This window comes from Ictalurus punctatus, chromosome 21 (genome assembly GCF_001660625.3).
Source record: "Ictalurus punctatus breed USDA103 chromosome 21, Coco_2.0, whole genome shotgun sequence".
Taxonomy (NCBI): domain Eukaryota; kingdom Metazoa; phylum Chordata; class Actinopteri; order Siluriformes; family Ictaluridae; genus Ictalurus; species Ictalurus punctatus.
Window position 1 is genome coordinate 17529197 of NC_030436.2, and position 18582 is coordinate 17547778.

Here is an 18582-nt window from a genome sequence, read left to right on the forward strand (position 1 = left end):
AGGAACACCATCTTGTTCCTCTGCCTGTATATTATGCAAACCATTTTTGTAGCTTGTTACTGGTTAAATCTTGCTCAATATTAGCTGGACTATCGTATTAAGACAAAGTTAGATATATTTTCTTAAAATGAGATTACGTTTCTAATGTAAAACATGCTTAACAAGTTTATTGTTCTTTTTACACAAAATTTATATTTATATTTTATATATATTTTCTTGAAATTCCTTTTTTGCAGTGTAGTCCGCACCCACCAACATTGATATTTCATCTAATCAATTTCCACACACATGGGCATATGAAGAACAGGTGTAAGGGTAGATAGTGTCATGTTTTGTGCGTTTGAGAATTCATTCATTTTATACATTTCTTATGATATACCATCAGAATGGCAAGTAAATGGTCTCAATATGGAGGAAAATACTGCAAAGACTGAAAGAGGGAATGGGGGAGGGGGAGGCGTATTCCAGATACTGTTAATCAGAAATGCGTGAGCACCACAGTAACCTGGTTTCAGACACAAAGACCCTTTTATAGTGCCTGAACTTTTCAGGCTAGTTTCCGAGGTTGTTTTTTGTTTTTAGATGTAATTACGCTAGAAATTGCACAGAGACCTGGCATCCCTGGGGATATTAAAGTGAGGAATCATTATGAACTCTACCTCATTGTCCAAACTGATCTTCATCTGCATTTCAATCCAACCCCCCGTGAATTTTTAGCACAGTGGGTTTAGGAGTCCACTGGGACTTCCAGTCAGGCTTCATTCTGAGGGATTCCCGCTTATCAACGCCTGCCAGGCAGCACTTTTTTTACTCTGACCTCGTTTACTGTTTAACTATACACAGTACATGATTGACATCATCGCGCTACTAACGGGATGTTTTGTCAGCACTCGGCTGTCAGTCCTTATCCGTGTAAAACTGGGATTTAATCGAGTGTGTATACTCACTTCGCATTCATGTGCTAATGTCAACTGCACGCTAAAGCCGTGAATTCCGACGGAGAAAATGTCGTCTTTATGATTGACTAACTATCGGGCATGTGCATGAGGTTTCAAGAGACCTCATAATGTGGTGGAACAGTTTTAACGACATTAACATAAATAGCTAGCAGCAATCACAAAAGTGTTAGATTTCAGCAAGTACAATCTAGGAATGAGAATTTTCTCCAAAGTTATTCCTTTGCTTGGTGATATACATTTACTGCTAGCATAGCTGGCTAGCTAATAATCGCTAATGTTATGGGATGTAATGAGTTCAAGTTAATGCGAGATAAACTTGAACTATGGGGTCTTGTAGTCTGCCATGTCAAGTTTTTCTTTCTCCTGTCCATAAAGGGACTGGCAAACATTAGTAGCTAGTAGCATGGTGGTTTGTGAGTCGTGGTGCCTGGGCAGTTGATTCTCTTCTTTCTTGAAATCCCCCCAAAAAAGAACAACTTTACAATAAAATCTTGTGGTTCACTGGTGGTAGGAGGCATGTCTCCAGGGTCAAAATCCAAAAAGGACTCCAACAAGGAATCAAGTGTTTGCTGGGCTAGCTGAACGCAGAAGGTCGGCGGCTTTCATTCTCTAAATAGGAATGCCAAGAGGAGTTAACTTGGATCTTAGGAAAATTGTTGTTTGTTTTTTTGAAAACCATCTATCCTTCCCCTGGGAACAAATCCATTGTATACAAGGTTGAATGGCATGGATGCCCTACTATGGTATTAAATAAGCACCAACAAACAGAGAGCATCTTCATATAACTATACGATATGGGTGTTGGGGGGGGGGGGGGGGGGGGGGTACAATGGTTTAATGGTTAGCATGTTTGCCTAGCACCACTGGGCCTGTGAGCTCGAATCCCACCCACGTGTGCCTCAGAGGTTTCCACCAGGTACTCCGGTTTCCTCCACAGTCCAAAGACGTGCTGTAGACTGATTGGCATTTCCAAATTGTCTGTAGTGTGTGAATGTGTGTGCGATGGGCTGGCATTTCATCCAGGGTATCCCCTGCCTTGTTCCCCCGAGTTCCCTAAGATAGGCTCCAGACTCCCTGTGAAGGATAAGTGGTATGGAAAATGGATGGATGGATAGAGTTATTATTTCATTCTTAAACAGGCTGACCAATTTCCAGTCTGCAATCGCAGTCCGATCGTTACAGGAAAGGATGCTTGAAATCGCACAGTCTAAATCTGTCTAGTCTTCAAAGCTTTGCTCAATTTATTATTATTTTTTTTATTGTTTGGCATACTCAGCATATTCTTCATTTTCCTTCAGTTTTCCAAAACCTTGAGAACTTCCCAAACTGTTTCAGCAAACTGTTTTTGCAGGGGAGATCTTTGCGTCCGAGGAACAGTTTCACGAGAGTGGTTACTGAATTGCAGTACAGCTGGCTGGTCAGATGGAGGAGGTGTTTATCTTCAGAATTTGGTCTGTGGTATTACTGTTCTGGCATGAAAGTAGAGAGAGAGAGAGACAGCGAGATAGTGAGAGACAGAGAGAGACAGAGAGACAGACAGACAGAGAAGGGGGAAGGGGGAAGGGGGAGAGAAAGAGAGAAGGGTGGAAGGGCGAGAGACAGAGAGAAAGACAGACAGAGAGAGAGAGAGAGAGACAGAGACAGAAGGGGGGAAGGGGGAGAGACAGAGAGAGAAGGGGGGAGGGGGGAGAGAGAGAGAGAGAGAGAAGGGTGGAGGGGGGAGAGACAGAGAGAAAGACAGACAGAGAGAGAGAGAGAGAGAGAGAGAGAGAGAGAGAGAGAGACAGAGACAGAAGGGGGGAAGGGGGAGAGACAGAGAGAGAAGGGGGGAGGGGGGAGAGAGAGAGAGAGAAGGGTGGAGGGGGGAGAGACAGAGAGAAAGACAGAGAGAGAGAGAGAGAGAGAGAGAGAGAGAGAGAGACAGACAGACAGAGACAGAAGGGGGGAAGGGGGAGAGACAGAGAGAGAAGGGGGGAGGGGGGAGAGACAGAGAGAGAGAGAGAGAGAGAGAGAGAGAGAGAGAGAGAGAGAGAGAGAGAGAGAGAGAGAAGGGTGGAGGGGGGAGAGACAGAGAGAAAGACAGACAGAGAGAGAGAGACAGAGACAGAAGGGGGGAAGGGGGAGAGACAGAGAGAAGGGGGGAGGGGGGAGAGACAGAGAGAAAGACAGACAGAGAGAGAGAGAGAAGGGTGGAGGGGGGAGAGACAGAGAGAGAGAGACAGACAGAAAGAGAGGGGAGAAGGGAAAGAGACAGAGAGAAAGACAGACAGAAAGAGAGACAGACAGAGAGAGGGGGGGGAAGGGAGAAAGACAGAGAGAAAGAGACAGAGAGACAGAGAGAGAGAGAGACGGACAGAAATAGAGAGAAAGAGAGAGAAGCACATACATCCAGAAAGAAAAAGATGCAAAACCAACAAAAACAAAATAAAAAAAAGAAAAGAAAAAAGAACTCTTGCGTAACTCTTATGATTGTGTGAAAAGGCCCAAACCAAAATCAATCAAAAGCTTAAATCCAAGAATGCTACACAGTTTTGCACATATTTACGCTTGAATTAGCATCTAATACAGCACCGACTTTCAAACTTCCTTACGTACCAGGAGAGGATTCGAAAACCTTGAACCATAAAGACAATCACTTGTCGATGAGAGCCACAAAAGCCTTTTAGCTAAGTGCTTTAACAGACAGGCAAACTTTGCCCTTGTCTGCTGGAGTGGCAGGGACAATTAGATCGGTGTCGAACGGAGCTAATGAACAAATGCAGCGCTAACACATACAGAGAATGACGAGCACTCTGACAGCACGGAAGAGCAGCGTTCGTGTCATCTATCGCACGCCAGTGTCTGTCAGCGAGACAAAGCCGATAGCAGCTGTACAATGACAGTGCAATCTGTTAAGGTCTGAGGGGTCAGGCAAGGTTGCTGATGTATAATTAGGTCCATCGGCATGATTATGAATGTGCATTTGGGCTCTTCGTGACGGAAGGCAACCATTATTCATCTGGAGGATCGTGAGCGTGGGGGTAGATGGCCTTTGTTTCTCCATCATCAGGGTGACGACGCAGCGTTCCTGTCTTTTTCAACAAGTACAGCACACGCAATTCTTCCTCGCCTTCTGGCATCATAGATCTCACAAACGGACCGAGAATAATGAGAAAATCATTTGTATTAACATTAGCAGCCAAATGGGCCAACATGGGGTGCGCTTGCTCATTCTGATGCGTTATTTATAATGCGTGATAATTAGCTATATAGGCAAGTGGACTTACTGATATATTTACCCGTGATAAATGTGTACAAACTCTAACAAACTAGGGGAATGTGGTTGGATTTTATTCAGTTTCATACAAATTAAATAAATTTAAGAAAAGGTACAAATGACACTGATTTGAATAAAGAATACATCTACGGTGGTAATAATTCACTTATGTAAAAGTAGTGATCTAGAAAATTACTCAAGAAAGAGGAAATAAGTCTACCGGTCCTGGAGTATTTGAATAATTACTTTACAAATTACATTACATCTGCATTTGACACGGCTAAATCTGAAAAATGGTCCATTTCCTGTTTGTTTTTGTGTAAATTAACCACGTGAGCTATACTGGCTTGAACACCACCTCCACTATCAACAGTATATAAAGAAAGGTAATGTTATCTGCTTAGCTGTTGGGGTTTCAATAGCTTGCTAGATTCATTAGCTATCTATGCTAGGTTCATTAGCTAGCTAATTCATGCATGTTTTTAGCTACATAGCTATCTAGGAAAGATGCCCCTTGCACATTATCCTGAGAGTTACCTGTAGGTATCTTAGATATATTAAAGACAACAGACTTATAATATCGCTACTAAGATGGAAGTGACATCTTAAGAATAAACCGAGCGTTCAAAGGCTGCTGCAAAACATCAAAAAATCTGGCTAGCTAGTCTAGGTCACTCAGCTAGCTAATGGCATAGCTGTACATGTTTCTATAGGTTGCATGTTGAGCTGTGAAATGTCCATGTCCAGGGGTTTAGGATATCGGGTTATGATTTGCAGACCATCATGCCATTTCCCATAGTGGTCTGCACCTTTGGCTCGCACCTCCAGGGTTCTGAGCATGCACGTTCTCCCCGTGCTTCGAGGGTTTCCTCAGACATGTGCTTTATGTTGACTGGCATTTCCAAATTGTCTCCAGGGTGTCGCCTGGCTTGTGCCTCGACTTCCAGGGGACAGGCTCCACTGGTATGGAAAATGAAAGGATGGATGGATGACCATGCCATTTCCTTAAAAGCATTTAAAACTGAGGATACCTGATTAATCTGGCCAGTGCTGCTACTCTGTCTTCACTGTCTCAGACACTGCTGCTGCTGACTTTTGGTAGAAAATTGCTTTTGGTTTGGCCTGGAAGTGGAATGATGTGATATTTGCACTTTATTTACCGTCAGATATTTACTGTCTTTGAATTAGCTTACAGTCTTCCGAGGTTAAATGCGTTCCTTCTTTTACTCTTGAACAGTGACCAAAAGTTGCTTTTTTTTTTTTTTTATCAAATCAAAAGCACTAGGATTTCATTGTATTTATCATAAAGTTGTACAGTACTACCTCATCCAGTATACTTTCCACCCCTGGTCTCCACTGAGTGATCATGTATTGGAAGTGTGGTGTGACCTTATTAGCATCGTGTCCAAAAATAGTGGAAATCAATTATATTCACGTTATTAAACGTACATGCTCTAGGCTACAACCTCCTGTTTGTTCTTCTGAGGGAGAAAAAGATTCTCTGTGGAACACTCACAGGTTGAGATTTGTCGCCCGGGCCCACCCGTTTGACCAGGAGCCCTTAGCGAGTGCTTGGTATGTTCGCCCTTTAGCTTCACGTCAGACAACGATCGAAACACGCTGACGATCCAGCAGATACCGAGCATGTTTGTGCATGTAGCGTTATGATACGTGAGGGACACAGGAGCTCAGTAACACCATTAGCATGCTTGAAAGTGACGGAGACATGAGCTCTCAGGATTAGCAGTGCCGTAATCCACAAATTCCATGAATCTAAAACATCTCTGTGATTTTCTGAACCGTGGCTTAAGAGCCAGGAACGGGCTCCATTCAACCGTGGATGTTTCTCAATTCAAACCCACATTCAGATGTGAGTGGGTGTTGCGAAGTAATGCGTCACCAGATCACGCTGCAGAGAACACCTCAGGGTGTCTGACGGCAGAGAACAGAACGGAGGAAAACAATAGAAAGGAAGCGAGAAAAGTAACGACACATGACGCTGTTATAGGAAAATAAATCAACAACAGGGTGGTGAAGTCAAGCAGATTATTTTCCTATAACAGCGCATTAAAAAGTCTTTTATTCCGTTTACGCCAGAGTCATGCATTTTTGTTTATGAAAGAATGACACCATGTTTTTTTAAAAATCCTTTTACAGTTATATTTAACATTGTGGAACATCTGTGAGACAAATTTTCCGTTATCACTTATGGATTTGGGGGTATAAACTGACGCCTTCTTTAAGTTAAGACCAAAAAACAGAGCCAACAAGTTGTGCAGAGGTGTTTCCAGTGGCAGAAGACTTACAACCGTATGTAGCTATGCTGATACTGGAGACTCCTTCTATAAATAAATAAATACATTCCCCAACAGAAAGCTTCACCATCCATCCATCCATCCATTTTCTGTACCCTTATCCTACACAGGGTCACGGGGACTCGGGGACACAAAGACACGGGACACCCTAGATGGGGTGCCAGCCCATATCAGGGCAAATCATTCACACACTGGACAATGTGGAAATGCCAATCGGCCTACAGCGTATGTCCCCAAAGCATGGAGAGAGCATTCAAAGTCCACACACAACGGGCAGAGGTGGAACCCCCAACCCTGGAGGTGTGAGGCATACGTGTTAACCACTAAGCCACCGTGACAAACATTCTATAGCTGTTTCACCATACAAGTTGCTGTGAGTGAGCTGTTAGTATAAAAACATATGATAACATTACAACAAGCTATGATTTGAATTACAGCTTGAGGACCGTCAGAGCTGCTGTAATACATAATTAATCCACAATCAGACTCAACAGCACCGTGGTATGATTCTGTTAAAACCGTAGCTCATTATGTGGAACCAACATGAGTAAATTTGCACATACAGCCCTTGAGAAAGACGTTATGGGTCTTGACATAACTAGGATACACCGCCTAATTGGAGATGTAGGGAATGGGAACGCTGATAGCTTAAAGGGCATTACTGCCAGCCTTGATCATGTGATATGAGAAACACACAAGGCTTCCCGTCGCATCTGTGTTTCCCCCCAACGAGACCAAGCACGGTTTTAACATCGCTACAACACATCGTTAACAGTTTCAACCCACCATTTATGCTGGTGGAATCTGAACCAAGCTGGCACTCAGATCCCGACCACTAGAGAACGAAACCCAGAACTGATCTTGGGTCAGCTTTCTTTCTGCCAGCGCTAATTGAACACACATGATGAGGAGCTAGACTGGAAATCTTCGTCCGCTGCAGCCATACGATTCCCGTTCACGGGTTACTGTCGCGGCGCCGTTAGCATTCCTGCATCCTACAGTCGTGAATAATTTTAAAAAATCAAGCTATTTTAAGGCTGGGAGTGCTAAGCGGTAATTTGGCTCAGTTTGGCTTTAAACGGCGATAATTACGGATTTCAGCAACCTTCGAAATAGACTCCACATCCTCCTTAGAGGGAATAAATAGCAGATACGGGAGCTATTCAGGAAGCTGACTCAGCACAAGCCGAGACTAAAGGGCAGAAAGTTTTCAAGCAGAAAAAAACAAATCTGTGCAAATACGGGATGTTAAAATGTCACGTTCGTTCATTTTTATTTAAAAAAAATAATAAATAAAAAAAATAAATAGTTTTTAGCTATAAAAGAATAAATATTACAAAAGCTCTCCTTTCCTTGTTTTTCATCATTTCAGATTCATCTTGAGGCTGGAGTTAATAAACGATCTTGATTGACCCGGACGTACCCTCATATACTTCCAATATGGATCTCTATGTGCTTTCTAATGGAGGCTGAAAACATCTGGGGATTTTCCAGGTGCTGCAACTTCAGAATATTTTAATAATCCAAAATTAAATTGCTTTCAGATGTTGATCCCATTATCATCAAATCTTTAATGAAATCAGAATAAGGTTCCAGAGGACATGTCTTAACCAGAGAACAGCCGGTAGAACAGTCTATTATCCAGAATGCAATCATAAAAGCGGGGACAAGTTAATGCTCTGCAACAAGGTAAAAAAATACTACTACTACTACTACTACTACTACTAAAAATTAAGCCGATCCAATCAAAAGCTCTACAGTCTTGAAATCCCTTTCGAATAACGATCCCGAGGTCCCATAACAAGATCAAGAACACGCGCGAATATCCGATTAGGGATTTTCAAGTTCTTAAGTAAATGACCAACATTTAGACGTCATCACGTCACGGAAGATGTTTTAGAAGGTAACACGTACATGAAGATTTCAGTTTGTTCTCTGGCTTTACGGGGCGTTTCTTCACTGACCAACTGCAGTGAAGCTCTAAAACCTCAAGAACTGCACGTATTAACTGCTCATAAATTGTACGAAATCTAGCGTGGCAGTTTAACATGCCACGGAGCATATCCATGAATTCATATTTACTGAAAACCTGCAGCAACGCACATAGTGTGGCAACACGATGCTTTCAAAGCGAACGAGCACTTCGCACGTCTTTTACAAGTTCGAAACAGCTTTCTTAAGGGTATTTCTAACATCAGATGTGGTAGAAGTTCAGTAAAAACTCATGGTTTTCATTAGTGAATTGGACATGGTGCGTTTTCAAGGGAGATTTGTCGAGGCCAAAACATCTCTCATATTGTTACATTCCTCTACCCTTAACCCTCACGCTTAAACGGTGAACGTTGACTAACGTATTCCGGATTTACCCGAATAAATAGTCAACCAACAGTAGGACCAACAAGGACTCTTGCTGAAACGGCTGCATTTTTCCAAATAAAATGGGACACGGAAAACAGACACGAGATCCTGTGAAGCAGACATATCAAGGGGGAAAATAATGAGATTCGACTGCCTGTGCAGCTGTAGTCTAAAGAGACACATCTTCTAAAGCATATTTCCTTTCGTTAATCAAATTGCTTCAGATCCAAGCTAAGCATTCCCAGGACAAATAAGAAAATAAGAGAGCGCTGGAGTGTATGCAGCTCTGATGAGGTTCACATGCTGAACGAGCCCTGCTCAATATGGCCCCATCAGTGCACAAGCAAAGCCCGAGAGCTCCGTTTGCCCTGAAAACAAAAGAGCTCCTGTTTTGTTTTAAGCTCCGGGAAAAAAATGTTTATATATATATATATATATATATATATATATATCTCTATCTCTTGTCTTGCTGATTTCAGATGAACTTGGAGAACAGACCATTTTGCTGAATTTCTATGCATATAGGTGTTGTCTGATTGGCTACAAAGAGATCATTCTTCTTTACATTTCCATCAATAAATCCTCAACACTGCTGCTTCTGAATAGAAGAGAACCATCTCGTCTGAACTGGTGGGTGGGAACCCGAGAGAGAACGAGAGACCAGACCGACACGTCCCACCCAGTCATTCTCACAGCGCCGTTAATGTCGTTCACATGTTTATGCAGCTGTTTCTACAAGAACGTTGCCAAATTGCTTCAATTTCGATCACCACAATATACATGCTCGTCTCGAGGACATGCATTCCGTGAAGATTAGCGCAAAGATTTCTAAAGCCTCGCGCCTGTCAAAGTCATTAGTGCTTCACCACCTTTAATCAAGTCAGCGGTGTAGCTAGTCAGGTCAAATTCAACATCTTTTCAAACGCTGCTACAGGATTCGATTCCCAACAGCGCATTACATTAAAGCTGATCTATACTGGGTGAGAACGGTGGTCTTATAAGTTTACTACATGCCACGCTGTTCGACATGGTGTCAATGACGTTTTGGAGAAATTCTATGGCAGACTGCGTGATCTCAGTTAGGTTTAGATTCAGTTGGCTACTGGTGACATTTTAGACACTCATCATAACAGCTTTCCGACAAAATTCTGATATTTGGGACCAAAATTTCTGCCCGGACGAGCTCAAAAGATGCTAATGCTGAGCACCTCCTATTAAGCGACCACTCATTTTAACCTAGTTTTGTCCGCAACGGCATTACCATGAGAAAAATCAATCACAAGGTGGCTTTTCTAGAATTTCACCCAGCTGTTTGATGAACATGTTTTCTGTTGCCCTTAAAGTGTTAATTGGTATTTTATGAACTTTATAGAGAGATCTGATCTCTGTTCAACACTCGCCATTAGCCAAATATTGGCTCGGTAATAACAGTGTGTGATTTCTGTTCCTCACACGTGGCACCAAGATCTCAGTGCTGTACTGCCGTCCTATTAAAGAATAGTCTTATTATTAATACTAACATGATCATAAACAGTCCTGTTTATAATATTCTATCCATCCATCCATTTTCCATACCGCTTATCCTACACAGGTTCGTGGAGGGGAGCCTGGAGAAAATCCCAGGGAACTCGGGCGAAGGTAGGGGACACCCTGCATGGGGCGCCAACCTATCACAAGGCACAATCACACACCCTTCATACATTATGGACCATTTGGAAATGCCAGTCAGAATACAATGTATGTCTTTTGGACTGGGGGAGGAAACCGGAGCACCCAGAGGATGAGACCACACCCCCTTATTAAGAATATTAAATAATAATTTAAAGGTATCCGATTGGAAGAAGGTGCCGTTTATATCTTTAGTTATAATTATAGTTTATATACACTACACAAGGTCTTGTATGGTGGCTTTGAATGGTATCTAGTCTAATAAAAATAGCAGTGGTGAAGTTTTCTGTATGGAGACGTTTAGCGTTTATGGAAGGATTCACAGTTGTCAGAACTTTGTAACAGTATGCTTTTGGACACAGAACAGCGTTCAGGACTGAGGACCTGAGAAGCGGCACTTTGCAGGGTTTTTTTTTCTCTTCGTCTTATCTTTAAGCAGAGACGAGTATAGAGGCTGGTGAGAGAATGAATGCGTATAGTTGTTAGGACACAAGTCAACAGGAACCGTTGTCTTGTTTTGCGGACGTAACGATAAGTTGATTCAAAGAAAAGTACATGACGTGACATTGCTGGCAGATTGCTTCGGTTTAAGAGGGAAAAACACTCCACTGTTGATTCATTTCCTATAATAGCACATTATCGCATGGTATTGAGTTCTATTCTTTACTTGATACACATCTTTTGACTTTGCCGTACATTTCAAATTCAATTTTAATTGCATTAGGATTCAATTTTTCAGACAATATTTATTTAACAAGATTAACAACACAGCTCCTACCGGCGCCAGCAGTCTAAGCCTACGTCGAATCTCAGTATGCCAAAGCAAGGGTGAAAACAAAATCACTGAATTTTCATAAGCATAGCTGTGTGGAAAGGAAACGTGTGAGAAACAGTGGGCAGACGATGCCACGTCGGCGTGTTCTAATGCATTTATTCATCGAGCAGATGGCGAGCGCGTCGTTCGAAGACCACGCCGTGCTCTGACGATCTGGAACCAACACCTGTCAGTCAAACTACCTGCTGAAATGCAACTTTTTAAAAAAAAATTTCCAATACAGGACAAAAACCAGCAAAGTAACTTGCATGCGTTCCTATGGAATCTCTACATTATACTTAATACATAAATGATTCTATTGTTACAAAATATAAAAATATGCGGTACATCATTTACATTATATTTCACTTTACAGCCTTAACTTAAGTGTATTTTATTAATTCATTTACTAATATACACATCGAATAAACTCATTTAGAAACACACAGCAAGAAGAAGTGGCGCAAAACTGTGCTGGCTATAAACGGAAAATAAAAACTACGCGCAATTGCACATTGGCTGCAGCAAGACCGGGGTTGGTTGGGGTGCGGGTGGGGTGTTGGACCTTTCTAAGAAATGATTATTTAGGAATATCAAAGGGAAAGAAGTATGCAAAAGCGTGTCTGAAGCTGACATTACTGCATATTGCTCACTGACACCCACACAATACTGAAAAGCGAATCAAGTGAACTGTTAAAACTGTTATAGTGGAGGTGAGTGCATTATGGGTGTATGTTAGGAGATGATACAGTTTTTGCTCTTCCTGCGCTTGCGAGTGTGTAACTGTCCTCGGGTTCCCAAGTGACCAGATCCTACGAGTCCGGTAGAACTGTACTTGTGCAGTAACTCCTCACTGGTCATATACCTTAGGTTAACCGGCTTGGGGATTGGCTCGCCCAAGAAATAGCCTTCGTCCTCGGATTCGGAAGACGAAGAACAGGTAGAGCACCAGTCGTCGTCATAATCGTACGGATCCCAGGCGTAACGACCCATGTGGCGCTGTGGCGCGGGGTTCTGAAGCGTAAGGTCTGAGGTTGTGCGAGGGCATGGCCTGAAAGGCTGCTGTCTTAATCTGGAATCTCTAATCCCACCATTATTTGGATCCCTTGGACCACGTGGAGGAGGAAACCGATCATAATCCTCACATACACGTAACTGTGATCGCTCCGGCATCGGCGGACGATGTTGGGCCACTAAATTGAGTGCGTTTTCGGAACGAGAACGACGGGAACGGCGCGAGCGGTGATGATGCCTTCGTCGTGGCTCTTCCGGTTCAAGAACACGCCGGTGAGTCCGTTCGCTCATGGGTGCCAGACGGGCATTGTGAGCACTGCTCACTAAACTCGCCCTGTCCTCGTCCTGATAGGTGAAGCCGGGTGGTAGAATGGTGATTCCGGGAGACTGCTGGGAATACGGAAGTGGATAATTCACCTGCACGGGTGGCTCCATCTCCAGGTACGGCTGCCCAGTGGTGAGGCTATGGAGAGACTCTGAGCTGTGGAACTGCACTGAAGAATTCAGAGTGCCCATGTTGCTCTTCTCCGAGACGTTCATGCCAGAGTCTTTACTCAAATCAGGCATGGAGAAACGGGACAAGTGCTCCTGCCTCTTACCGCCACCATCTGCCGAGGTACCTACATTTGACACAAGAAGAGGTAAAAACAATACTCGTTACAAAAAAGTACAAATATAATGTCTGATTCAGAAAACTCCTGTCTCAATAACAACAATAAATCGAAATCGACTCAAGAGCTACCTGTAGCATTTGACAGTGCTAATGATTCCATGGAACCGCGAGGTGTTTGTTCCAGCGGTGTGAGCTGCTCACTAAAGCTAAGTGCACTGATGGGGTTCCTACTGCGGCCCAGTTGAGCCGCAACCTCCCTCTCTCGTTCCCTCTCTCTCTCCCTCTGAAAGGCATGGATGCTGATCGAGCGCTTGTCCATGAAGCCATTAGACGGCAACTCGTTAAAGCTAGCCTGCGCTTTCAGCTCAGACGGGTAATGGTCCTCGGGATCTGGCTGGAGCCAGTTCTCATTAAATGAATGTCCTTTGACTGCAGATACAGGAGGTCTCTTGGACTGTACAGACTCTCTGGGCCTGCTGTCTTGCTGGGCATAGGACGTTCTGATGTTGCACTGACTCAGCAGTTGCAGAGGAGTTGGGGAAGATTCATTCCGACCTTCATAGCCATATCGATCGATTTGCTTTTTCCAGGATGGAGGTTCTCTGTTCAGACTCGGGGCCTGACTCGCCAGACTCAGCAAGTCCATCTGCAGAGAAAGAGGGTCCACATCAGCCGAATAGCACCCGCTAGAACCGTTTCCACCACTGTTGCTATTGCTACTGCTCTTGCTCGATTTGGAGCTGCTGTGCCTGGCCTCACGGGTTCGGCCACTTTGGAAGGCAGAGTCTGAAGAGTCCGAGCCATTGGCGTCCTCGTTCGTGCTACACGCCCTCGAGCAGAAGATCTGACCCTGTTTGGGCAGAAATGGACGACCCAGTAGGGACTTCTTGCAGCGTGCACAGCAGAAGCAGTCTTCAGTGGCGTGCCAGTGCTGCCCGTCGTACGTCATCTGGCCCTGGTCAATACCTGCGATGGAAACAGTTGAAAGATTACACATAGCTTCAAAACAGGGGCAAATATGATGACTGCTCTTGCGCAACATTTGGGCCATGCCAGAATACTTGAGGAATTGGTACAGCTATTTGCAAGAAAAGTTACAATCCATACAAATTGCTATAAACCCAAATGTTTACGCAACGTCCCAATGTTTAGGTGATATTTCACCCTAAAATAACTCCGTAACCAGAGCTTCAGGCATAAATATAAACGGTAATTTCCTTGACCAGACTCACTCAGATTTAATCGAATCATTGCCCGTGCCTCAAGTCAATGAAACGGTCACCTATATTTAGGAGCTCGAGTTTCTGATTAAGAAATTGTTTTAAGGTCAAATATCACTTTCGGCACATGTTAACAGAGCTATTATAAATATTGACGACTAAGATAAACGTAGGAAAAAACCTCCAAATATCACAAAGTCCAGTTTAATTCCCTTGAAGTGTAGAAGTGTTTAGAGTAAACTGATTATGCGGCACGCTTTGCACTACACAAATATATTACATTTTAATTGCAGCTCCACTTACACACGCAAACTGGCCCCAGTCTAATGAGCAACATCTGTTTGCAAACCATTTAAAAAAAAAATCTAAAAATAAATTAGTTTCACTCCCATATTTTCTGCGGCCTTTACAGAAAATGATTACAGACTGAATTTGTACTGAGTGACATGCCAAAACGCAGCTGGAACCGACGCCGGGCTTGAAACCAATGAGCCGACGAGCCGAGTTAGTATGGGATGGAGCGCTGCCTTGTGACACAACGAGCGCTAACTAAGTAATGGAAACATTGGGCAATATATGAATAATGTCAATAACGTGGTATGTCTTTAGGAACGCTCTGGTCTAACTTGGACCGCTGGAATATTTTCTTATAAGAAACTAGCATTTAAATGAACAATCGACATTCCGTCACGCCGAACAATTATTCAATGACAGTTATCGACTAAATTTGGGGTTGAAGACAGAATTATGTCATGAATGCCTCCTACCAAAAAGAAAAGTGGAATGGATTTTGTTCCTCCGGTCAGGATCTAGCCAGGAACAGGAAGTACTTTCTCCAGTTTTGATACTAATGTCCTTGACCCACCGATACCGCGGGGTGATCTGCCAAAACATGGCCCCAGGACACTTCCCCTCCCTGCCAGCAGAGGCTGCGATCAGCAGAATATTACTCTGCCAAGCATTTCAGTGTTACTTTCTGGTTTAGGATTATTTAAGTACCTCAAGTTAATTGCGAAGTTTCTCCATTCCACCGTTTGTAAGTAAGTCATGGGTATTTGTTTCACATTAACTGCCTTATTGTTTCTTTGGTCAATGCCTGCCTCTTGACCTTGATTTTGGATCACAAGTACACTCCGTTACTTAAAGCTTTCGTCATTAAAACGCTTTGCGTTTCATTTCTTTTGTGGGAAGATCTCGAACCTCCATCCACGCGTTATCTGAACCAGACCAGGTGTTTCACGATTCTCTTCCGAAGAAGATTCAAGGAAGCAGACTTGCCTGGTTCAGTAGACCATAAAAGTGCTAAAATGCCCTCCTACCGATATGTTCTCCGCAGGAGTCGCAGTACTCGGCGTAGAGGGACTCGAAACAGCCGCAGCAGTACGGCCGACCCTCTTTCATGATGTAGCGCTGGCCACCCAAAACCGTCTCGCACTCGAAACAGCAGAAGTGCTTCATGTGCCAGTGCCTGCCTTCTGCTTCTGTGCACTCATCCGCGAAGATGATCTGAGGGAAAGAGGTGAAACGTGTGATGGGAAGTGATGCATGGATCCATTCATCATTGAATAGAAGCTAAAAGCCAGACTGCACCCATCCATTACATTTAATTTTAGGACAGACAGCAAGACTCGGCGGAATCGGTCCCACAGCCATCGCCCTGGGCTATTACACTGCACCAAACACTCTCATATATATAGATATATATAAAAATACTTTTACAGAGCCAAAAAAAAATGTTTTTTAAGTACAATTTTCAACCGCTGGATCATGTTTCAGGTTCCTCCACATTCAAAACGAACATGATCATAAGACAGGACAGGAGGCCAGACACCTGAATTATTCATGAGCGTTATTAGTTTAACGCCTCCATTAATCCTCTGCTGTTAATCAGCGGTGTTTAAAAATGCATGTACTCGCGTGCTTGCCATCTTTCATCATACGTGCACGGCTCTGAAAACATGCCGAAAGCCTGCGGTTTCTGATTCGAAACAAGGCCACGTGTTACTCTTGCAAATATAGACATCTTCTAATCCGCTAAGACAGAAAAACAGCAAACACACAGCTTTCCCATCCATAGTCAACTCATCAAGCCCTTCAGAGCAAGGATAAAAAGGAAAGTGTAAGAAAGTAGGTTAGAAGGAGAGGGATTTGAGGACACACACACACACACACACCATGTTCAATAATGTACAGCGTGTAGAATATATTAGTAAGGAATAAATTGTGATGGTGTGCTGTTATAGGAAAATAATCAAAAACAGGGTGGTGAAATTAAGCAGTGTTACTGTTACTATGTTACCTGATCAAGAATTCATCGCCGTGGTAACAGCAAACTATTGTACATTGATGAGGGTGGGAGAACTAAAACTACATTAATCCCGGGCATGGTGTGACTGACTCGTCGTACCTCGTCGCATGCTGAACATCGCGGTTTCAGTCTCTCGGCGTGGTGTCGGCCGCAGTAGATTTTGCCTTCCTGGTAGAAGTAGATCAGGTCCACCAGGAGCTCGTCGCATGTGCTGCACACGAAGCACCGAGGGTGCCAGCACACACCGTGACCCGCCCGAGAAGAAAAAACAGCGATGTCGCCTCCGTTAATCTGAACACCGCACTGAGGGACAGACAGAACGTAAAAATGATAAAAAGACCACAGTTTTCTCCGTCAAACTCACACACTCCGGACAATCTGGAACCGCCCATCGGCCTACGACGCATGTCTTAGGACTAGGGGAGGAAACCGGAGTACCCTCAGGAAACCCCCGAAGCACGGGGAGAACGTACAAATTCCACGCACACAGGACGGAGACAGGATTCGAGCCCCCGAACCCTACAGACGCGGGGCAAATGTGCTAACCTCTAAGCCTCCGTGCTCCTTCCACCCCCCCAAATAAAAAGATTTTTTGCTAATCACGTTTATTCATGGTAGATTAGACTGCACTTTCCATTTCACGTTATAAGCCTATGTTCCTTCAATAAGACTGCTCCTTACATAAATGAACTGCGCAGTCATCTTCAAATGGGTGGAAAACTATAAACAATAATATTTCAAATCAATTAAAAAAGGCAAGTTTTGCAATTACATTCTGGTCAAATTTGATTACAGGGAATTATGAAAATTACGCACGGTGCGGTTATCAGTTTGGAGGGACGTGTTAAAGAATTACACAAGCTTAAATAAATTCGAATCACGTCCAGGTCAGCGTTGGGATTAGGGATTAAATCAATAGAGTGAACCTTTTTATTACAGAGTCCATCTGATAACGGTGACGGGACGAAACGGCTATAAATCCAATATCGTGGCGTCTCGGTCTTCAGGCCCGCACGCGCGCTTTAATTCCCATCCCTCACTTCGTCGTTCTGACAAGCCGTATATATTTTTAATATCTGCTACACACCTGAGAGAAACTCCCTATTTATAGGAATAGTCGGCTTCTGTTCCAGCACAGCTGAAGACAAAATAAAGATCTGCACAAAATAAAGAAGTGTGTGCGTGGACCATCTGTGCGTCACGGGCAGTAGAAGGGGGAGGAAGGGCAAGCAGGTGGACTCGGGGATCCAGACACACTCACGGAAACCTTATTAACAGCATGGGTAAAGGAAGACTCGAGTTGTCCCTCTCCAAGTTTCCATCCTCTTTTAATTTGAATAATAATTTCAGATTTGTGGAAAAACGGGAACGACGAGATAGCTAGCATGCTGCTGACCTCGAAAACCGCGTTACACCCATCCCAAACATTTTAACAATTCCTCATTGCCCCCCCGTATCTTAGCTTACAGTTATAAATAAACCGACGTTATTGGGGAATAAGACAGATGTTTGTGTACTCTGATGTCAAAAAGCCGAGCTCCTAGGCAAAATGCCCGATAAAGACGGTCACCTGTTCACATATGGCTCCAGTCATGGTGACTGGAAAAGGCCTGACGTTACCCCGGCCCAGGTTCTCCCTCTTCCTCTGGTTACTAAAGAGCTTCAGCTCCCTCTTCTCCTCGTCATCCAGAGCGCTACAATATCGCACCTGGAGCAGGAAAGAGGGATTGAGTGTCCGTGTAGCCAGACATACAGACCTTGACGTTATTTACATGTCATAAGACAACAAACCTGCTTATGTGGGGGGGGAAAAGCAGTACAGTACAGGTGTGAAGACAGGAACACAGATTTATTTGTGCAAAAAGTCTCGCACGCACGACCGCACACACACACACAGGTGACGTGAACTCTCACCTCATTGTCGTGAGGTGGCAGCTGGTGCAGGAGCTGTTTGATGCGGTGTTCCTCTCCAGCGCTGTTCACGTACGGCACCTTCTCCTCAGGCAGAGAACTGTAATACTGATGAACCTGCAGTTTAACACAGAGAGAGAGAGAGA

At 43.8% G+C, this 18582-nt stretch overlaps 1 protein-coding gene across 3 annotated transcripts in view; it reads right to left on the minus strand.

Annotated features, from left to right (window-relative positions):
- Positions 1–11249: 11249 nt before the first annotated feature.
- Positions 11250–18582, minus strand: part of prickle2b (prickle homolog 2b) — a 95483-nt gene continuing 88150 nt past the window's right edge. For all 3 annotated transcript variants that reach the window (XM_017450788.3, XM_047149322.2, XM_017450789.3), the window contains exons 3-8: positions 18440–18553; positions 18096–18233; positions 16625–16828; positions 15537–15723; positions 13127–13963; positions 11250–13004 (exon numbers count right to left, since the gene is read on the minus strand). In XM_017450788.3, coding sequence (XP_017306277.2) covers positions 12106–13004; positions 13127–13963; positions 15537–15723; positions 16625–16828; positions 18096–18233; positions 18440–18553 — 2379 coding nt within the window. In that variant the 3' untranslated portion in view covers positions 11250–12105. The remainder of the gene's footprint in view (positions 13005–13126; positions 13964–15536; positions 15724–16624; positions 16829–18095; positions 18234–18439; positions 18554–18582) is intronic.